We start from the raw sequence: 8,083 nt of genomic DNA, 5'->3' as shown, positions 1-8,083 counted from the left end.
TCAGCTGGCAGAGGAACTTGTCTCTGGTTTTGGTGGCGGCAGCGTGTTGCATGGTAGACGCTTAGCTGTGCTGATGCTTTTCAGAGGCGAGTATTCAGTGACCCTTCAGAAGTACTCACCCCCAGATTTTTTGGGGTGGCAGTGACCTTTCTTGTTGACCCTTCTGTGAGTAGCACCAGTTGAACTTTACCAATATTGTAAAAACTAGTTCTTTCAAAGGCGGTCTCCAGTGTCTGGCAAATCCAGTGTGAACTGTGTTGCAGCAGTGCTCGTTAGCACTTCTGCTGGGTGTAGAGGTTGCCAACGCCCTGGATAGCCTGCCAGCAGAAGCAAGGTGAGGCACGAGTGACTTGAGGGAGGTCACACAGCATGTAAGGGGAAACATCATAGCTCAACAGTCCCACCTTAGTTGTACAGACAAAAAATTTACCTTACAGAGCCAAAGACCTGAGATAGCTAATGCAAGTCGCTTTCTGCTTACAGTGGCAGCCCAGCCAAAGGGGTGGGTCAGGGTATTAAAAGCAGCTTTTTCCTAAGGTGAGTTCACAGGAGTTCATCCACCCACTGTGGAAGTGCACTGGTTATGCAGTTCGAAAGCTATGTATTGTGGAGAACATGATAACATGCAAACTAAGCAGGGAAATTAGCAGTTAAAATCTTTTCTCCTAGCCCAGTAAACATGTGCTGTGTTAAAATTATAATTTTTCTTTACAAAATCAAAATGTGTATAGTTGTCTTTTATTGAAGCCTATTTCACGAAGTTATGGCAGAAATGGCAATGTGATTTGCGTATGCCAAACAGATGTCAGCCTGAGAGACAGGTTTGGGCTCTGCGTGCCAGGAACCCTTCCTTCAAGGGAGCGTGAAGCAGAAATGGGCTCTCTTGCCCCCGTTGCTGCAGACAGGTCAGGTAGTAATGTGCTGCCGCCAGCCAGATGGCTGCGGAGAGCAGCCACTGCAGTAGCAAACGGGTGTGCTTGTGTAACCATCGCTGAGCGAGCACTTGCCTCCTTCTGGGGCCAGGATCGGCTTTTCAAACCTCTTCAGTCGTGTTTTTCTTGAACCAACTCCAGCTGGAACAGGGCAAATGGCTGGCTGGTGGAGGTCTCCTCTGCCATGGGAGCAGAGCCAGCTTCTGACTGAGAACGCAGTGTGAGCTCATCGTTAGCGGGGTTTGTTTTAATTCCTGCAGCACGGATCAGACGGCTTCCCTTTCTGCTTTGAAAGGTCAGTCCAGCTCTCTGCTCCCTGTGAAGGATTTTGGAGCAGGATCTTGCTTTCTACCTTCACAGGCTCCTGTACTGCAGTCCCTGGTGTCTGATCACGCTGCTCTCATCCTCACCCATGCTTAAAGGGATAGAGATGAGCAGGTCCCTCCCGTTGTGCCTCTGTCTCTGTCCCCTCTGATACCCCTCTTTATGCCCTTAACTTTCTGCCTCTCCTTGTTCTGTTGGTGCCCCAGGTCGTCTCTCTGGTGCCAGGATGGTGCCCATGAGAAGGGCTGTGGGTGGACAACAGGCCTGAAGGGCCATTTTGCTATGTGGTGTTTCCACAGCTGGCACTGCGGTCAGTAAATGCATTGTCCTCCTGTGGAACTGGCTTTGGCTGAAGGCCCAGGGTGGGCAGGAGACCCCCAGTTAAAGGGTGCAGTGGTGTCTTTCATCTCCAGGGTGCCTTTTGGGCTGTTCACCATCCTCACAATGAGAGACCCTCTCCCCTTCTGCTGTTCCCCCTCTTGCCTCCCCCAAGAAAAATCTTCTGAGGGAGTAGGCCAGTTACCATGAACAGTCATTAGGATCCCACTGGGGTAATAACCCTTCTGCCTTTATTGCAAGGATGTGAAATACTACAAATATGGCGTTTCACCAGGTACTCCCCTCCCCGCGCCCTTCCAGAAAGGTCCCCTCGACTTTGCTGACGCCAGTGGGGGTTCCCCCACGCAGGATGCGAGACGATGCTGCGGGGCCCTTTGGTTTTGTCATTCCCGGCCGGGGGCGGGCGCGGGGCGGGGCAGCTCGGCTCGGTACAGCTCAGCACAGCCCGCCCCGCTCCCAGCGCCGCGCTACCGCCTCATGGAGCCGCACGGACCCGGCAGCGTCCTCTTCGGTGAGCGGCACCGGGGGCCGCGGGGCGGGCGAGGGACGGGAAGGGGAGTGGGGACGCGGGGAAGGGGTGGTAGAGAGACCGCGGCGGGGGGTGGTGGGGGTAATAGATGAGGTAGGGGACAGACACGGGGCGGGGGGGGGGGGGTGTAATAGACCGAGGGGCAGGAGAGACGGGGGGGGAGGGGTAAGAGAGATGGGAGCAGGAGAGACACGTGGGGGCAATAAATGGGGGACAGGAGAGAGACGGGGAAAGAGAGTTTGGGGAGTGACGAGGACGGCGTGGAGGCAGGAAAGACACGTGGGTGGGGAATAGACGTGCAGGGGGGAGACACGTGGGAGGTAAAAGAGAGGCCTGGGGGCAGCAGACACGGGGCGGGGGAAGGGGCAAGAGAGGCACGTGGGTCTGGAGAGACACGTGGAGGGCATTACTGAGCCTGGGGGTACTAGACGTGGCGGGGGGGACGACACACTGGGGAGGGACACGTGTGGCCGGGGCATGGGGTAAGGGCGACCAGCGAGGCCCTGGAGTTTGGGGAGCCGGGGCAGAGAGGGACACGTGTATGGCCGGGCTTGGGAGGGAGCGAGCAGGCGGTGGGGGTCCTGGGGCGGTTTGGGGGAGCCGCCTGGAGTCTTGGGATTCTTGTGAGTACAGGGTACCGGGAGGGGCTGGGAGTAATGGGGGGGGGTGGGGGGCGTCGGCGTTGGCGGTCCCCCAGCTCTCGCCGGCCTCTCCCGCTCGTCTGCTTAATCCCCCGCGCTCCTACGTCACCGTTTCGTGGGTGCCCTTGGCGCGGCGGCAGAGCCATGTCCCTCCTCTCTGGGAGGGGTTTCGGCCGGGGCTGTTAAACCCCCGCAACACGTGGCCCTGCGCTGCTCATAAACGTGTGTGCAAGCAGGCGTGCGCACGCGTGTCCGGCACTGCTGCCGGCCCAAAGCATCTCAAACATCACGGCTCAGCACACGCTTGTACCCAAAAGGGAAATGGAGCAGCAGCCCCCCAGGCCTTTCATGCACCTGGGGTTCAGTCCTTGCGCTGGGGAAGTGCATACATAATCACGGTTAGGAAGAGGTGCTGCCCTGGGCACTGTTTGCCGGGGTTAAGTCCTGTCCCTCCCTTGCAAATGCCGGGTCTGGTATGCAGGGCTCAGGTCTGTGTTTTTCCAATCTGCTTCACATTGGTGAATCATCCTGCAATAAGCAAACACACCCAGGGCACTCTGCCTTTCCTTCCTCCCCATGGTCGGCTGAATCTTGATCCTAAGAGCTGAGGACATAATTTTGCATCTCCCTTGTTTTTGTAGCTGTTTGGTGAAGTATGTAATAAAACGTGTCTCAAGACTTGTCTTGAGGGACTCCAGCTCCCTGCAGCCTGGCCCAGCATCCTCCCCTCCTGTTGTTCCTCTTCACTCAGGTCTCACGTTCCTTGTCTTTGCCTCCACGCTCTCACCAGAGCAAATGTTTTGCTGATGCTGGGGAGAGCAGAGCCGCCTTTCTGACTGCTCCCTTTCCTGTCCAGAGCAGTGTGCCTTGCCTGTGCCGCTTCCTGGAGGCGATGAGCCTTGCCCTGCCCGTGCACGGGGCCCTTGGGTGCCCCTGGGCACTGCTTCATGGCAGCTTGGTTTGGGGACACCAGGTTTTGTCCCTGTACGGTGCTGAGCTGGGTGCATAGATGAGGCTTTGGGCAACCTGGTCTAGTGGAGGGTGTCCCTGCCAATGGCGGGGGGGTTGGAACTAGATGATCTTTAAGGTCCCTTCCAACCCAAACCTTTCTATGGTTCTTGGGGACACTTAATGCAGGAGCCCGCTGTGCCCTGGCCTGAGGCTGCTGCTGAGCATGAGAAAATGAAGTGGTTTAGGGAGGCTGCGTGTGTGCTCAGCTGGGGTTCACCCTGGGAACGCTTTGCCCATGGCGCTTGGGGCTGAGTAATGGCTGCTGCAGCTTTTCTGATCTCCCCCTTGCAGGCTGTGAGCTGACTGCCAGTACCAAATCCTACACGTTTCAGGTGGACGAGGAAGATGACTCCGACCACATTTTGGCCTTGTCTGTGGTAAGAGAAATGAGAACTGACTGTGCTTATCCTCTCCTGTAGTGATCTGCAGCCTCACCCCCCCTTCCCTAGCTCGTTCCCCCTTCTCTGGCCAGGCTGGACCAGGGGACTCCCTTGGCTGAGGTCTCGACACTGGCTGCTCTCAGGGCAGGACACGGGACTGTCACATTTACGGAGGTGCTTGAGCAAAGCCCATGGCATCAGGAGGCTGCTCAACATAGGAGTACTCTAGGCATGGAGTGAAGGAAAGTATTTTTTTCTTTGTATTTGACCTTGCTGGAGTCCACCACTAGAACATGGCCCCCCCTTACTGGCTGGGTCTCCAGCTTGTTGCTCTCCAAGTCCAGGTAGCTGCAGGGCTTCATTCCTGGCTCTTCCTGGGGGGTCACTTTCTGTCCTGGGGGCAGAGAACCTGCCAGCATGGGTCAGGTCAGCAGAAAATGCAGCCCAGGTGGTGTCTCCTGAGGTGGCTGCAGGAACAGCTGTCCCAGCTGGGAAAGGCACAGAGCCCCTCCGGAGGCGGTCGGGGGGGTTCTGCGCTCTCCCTATATTGCGGAGCAGCATCCTCACACCTTGCATGGCAGCTGGGCTGGCAACATTGCTGTGCGTCGCTTGTCCCATGGAGAGCCCTAGCTGTCCCTGCTGTGTTCCCTGGAAGAGCAGTGGTTCACAGTCTCTGCTCTCACCCAGGTCTGCCTCACGGACGGCGCCAAGGACGAGTGCAATGTGGTGGAGGTAGTTGGACGAAACCACGAGAACCAGGAGATTGCTGTGCCCGTGGCAAATCTGAAGTTGTCATGCCAGCCCTTGGTAAGGGGTTGTTTTGAAGACTCAGGTGGTGATGGCTGCAGGGAACTGGACATCTCTGGATGTTTGCAGACCTTTGCCCTGGGATCCTAACCGTGAGCTGGTCTGCAGCTTGCAGGGAAATGCCCTGGGTAGCCTTGACCTGGCTGCAGATGCCCCCAGAAGGACATGTTTAACTGGGCTTGGGGCTGGGGGCTGCAGGACATTCTGCTTTTTGTCTATGCTACTAACTCAGCTCCATCTCTGCCTCTTTGCAGCTGAGTCTGGACAACTTCAAGCTGCAGCCTCCAGTGACCTTCCGCCTGGTGGCGGGCTCTGGCCCGGTACACCTCGCCGGCTGGCACCGGATCAGTAAGGACTTGTGGGTGGGAAAAGGCTTGGGAGGAGCAAGAGGTATGGAGCAGCTCCCTCCAGCACAAATGCTGTCTGGGGAACCCCTGGGAGATGCGTTTGGTGCTGCCCAGCATGTGTGCACGGTGCCTCCTTTGTGCTGGTTCCCCAGGGGCTGTCTCTGCAGGGATTCCTTCCCTGCTGTCTGGATGACCCACACTGTCCCCTTTTCCCATGGCTGGCTGTCACCATTCCCCTCCAGCTGGGATACAGCTTATTGCCCACAAGCTGCTGTTAAACCTGCTCTGGTGCTCCTTGGACTGCTCTGCTCTTGGGGCATCTTGAGGGCCAGTTGTATTTGCCAAAGACATACATTGGTGAGTAACGGAGTTATTTGTGTGTCCCAGTGCACAGGGAAGATGCTTCCTTTGAGGAGGACGATGACTTGTCTGAGGAGGAGGAGCCGGAGCTTGCTCCTATCATGCCAGCCAAGAAGTAGAAGAGGAAGCAGTACCTTATCTCCAGTCAAGGTGAGGGGCCAGGCAGCCTCGGAAGAAGTGTCCGGGTGGGTTTGACACCAGTGTGGTGAGCATGGGTGGAAGCTGCTCTGCCACAGGAGGCTGCTGGTATCAGTCTGGTTCTTCCTCCAGGTATTCGCTGGGACTTCTCTCCTCTGATGGCTTTTACGTCGGACACCTCTTGCCAGGACCTCAACTTTTGCTGCTTTGTTTATTTTAATTTTTTTTCTGTTGTAAATTTTTAGGGAGCAGAGGCTGCTCCCAGCACTGGGCTGTCTCCTTTCCCATAGCCCTGGGAGATTGATCCCAAAACGGGATGAATGCTGCTGGTATATCCCCTCTCCCCCATCCCTGTGCTGGGAGTTGGGGATGGAGGAGGTGATCCTTGCCCTGTGCCTTTTTGCTGCCCTGGACCTCTGCTCTGTACACCCCCTGTCCCTGGCTCTGAAGTACCCAGTCCTGGCCCCTTCCCCAGCAGATGGATGTAAAGCCAGTGTTGGGACAGGCAGTTTCACTGATTCTAGTGTGTTTGCTGTTCTTCACTCACAATTTGATGATTTTTATGCACTTGGAAGTGTGAAACTGGGGCCCAGGCTGCGTCCTCAACTGCAGTTATGGTGGGGTGGGAGCTCACAGACTGTCTGTGATTTGGGGGAGAAGGTTCTGGGTCAATCTGCTTTGTAAAGAACTGTTTTTACACTCTGAATAAAGGTCTCTCAAGCGTCAGATCTGGAGGTGGGTCACTGCTGGCTGGCAGGTTCCTCCCATGTGCACTTCAGTGGGAGATGCTCCTCTGTGTCCAGTCCCTGATGCGTGCTTCCCTTGGTGATGCTGCAGAGCTCCCAGGAGGGACCCAGGGGCTCCTCTCTCTCCCTTGTGGGCTCTGCACGCTTGTGCCCTGTGAGTCAGCTCAGTGCTGCATCCAGGGAAGGGGCAGAGTTGCAGGCAGCTGTATGGGACAGGGACCCCGCTCCACGTGTCCTCCCAAAGGTAACCCAGCTATTGGCAACACCGCCCTGGTTTTGGGCCACATTGGCCCTGGTGCCGAGTGCTGTCACAGCAAGGTCCTTGCTTGTGTCCTGCTCTCAATCCGGCAGCATCACACGGAGGGGTGAAACGCCAGCGTCTGCAGGGTGTGGGGCAGATTTGAGCTCTGACCTTTGCTGGGGAGCCGCGTCCCCCTGCGTCTGGGTACCTGGAGAGGGTTTGATCCTCTCTGCACTTCAGTCAAGTGGCACTTATCCCTGGGAGCTGGTCCTGTCCTTAAATATTTCTCTGGCAGTTTCCCTGCATCCAATCTTGCATCCCTGGCCCTTGGGTCAATGCCTGTCCCAGCTCTCCTTGTTTGTGGCACTGTCTCTTGTCCCCGAGAAGCACCACATACTGTTCTGTCCTGCTGGCCCTGTTGGTGCCCCGGGACAGTGAGTTCTGGGTTGCACAGACTCCGGTAGGAAATTCTCCAGGTCAGATCCTCAGCTTGGGCTCCATCCTAGGTAGTCAGTAGGGCTGTGTCTCTCCGGGGCCTGTGCATCTCCCCTCTGCATCCCGCATGCCCGCTGTTTCCTTCTGGCCCCAAACAACCCTTGACCAGCATGAAGGGAGGCTTTGATGCCCCTTACGGCAAAGGGGAAAGGACAGTTGGCATCCCAACCCCACGGCATGGGGCTGTGCCCCTGGGGACCGTGCCTGCCCGGGAGGCACCAGAGCGACAGGGCAGAGCCGGCCTAGGGGCGATGCACCCCCCGGCTGGCACCCTGCAGCAGCGCGGGGGGAGGATGCCGGGGGGCTGGGGGAGGCAGCGGCGTTACCCCGGTCCCCGCCGGCGGGGCGGGAGGCGGCGGGGGCCGGCGGGTCCCAGCGCGGGCACCGCTAGGTGGCAGGCGGGCAGCGCGGCTCTGCGGCCCCGCTCCCCTCGGCCCGGGGGACCGCGGTCCAGCCAGCTCCTGCCTCTCTGCTTGCCCGTCCCTGCCTGGCTGCCCGTCCCTGCCAGGCCCGCTGGGGGCTTGCACCAAGGCATGGCCAGGCTCTCTGGGTCTGGGCAGTCCCTGGGATGCAAAGGGCATCCAGCACCCTGCTCCTGGTCCTTAGGTGGAGTGGCATGTTTGGGTCTGGCCCCGTGGGGAGGATGGGTGCCAGCTGGGAGAGGTTATGTCTCTGGAGAAGTATCATTCCTCCTGCTGCACCAGGGCTGGCGATCTGTGCCCGTGCCCCCAAGCACTGTGAGATTCCCCAACAAATTTCATTGCCTGTGGGAAGGAAGCAGGGCAATTCAGCA

General features: G+C 57.8%; 1 protein-coding gene across 1 annotated transcript; it reads left to right on the top strand.

Moving 5' to 3' along the window:
* Positions 1 to 1,944: 1,944 nt before the first annotated feature.
* Positions 1,945 to 6,534, top strand: NPM3 (nucleophosmin/nucleoplasmin 3). The gene is given in 7 exon segments (XM_054832773.1): positions 1,945 to 1,984; positions 1,987 to 2,106; positions 4,068 to 4,153; positions 4,844 to 4,963; positions 5,218 to 5,311; positions 5,698 to 5,820; positions 5,941 to 6,534. Coding segments are annotated over 6 exon segments (552 nt in total). The 3' UTR covers positions 5,790 to 5,820; positions 5,941 to 6,534.
* The last annotated feature ends 1,549 nt before the right edge of the window (positions 6,535 to 8,083 follow it).

This window comes from Grus americana, chromosome 7 (genome assembly GCF_028858705.1).
Source record: "Grus americana isolate bGruAme1 chromosome 7, bGruAme1.mat, whole genome shotgun sequence".
Taxonomy (NCBI): Eukaryota; Metazoa; Chordata; class Aves; order Gruiformes; family Gruidae; genus Grus; species Grus americana.
Note: the sequence above shows the minus strand (reverse complement) of the source record. Positions and strands in the feature narration are given on the sequence as shown.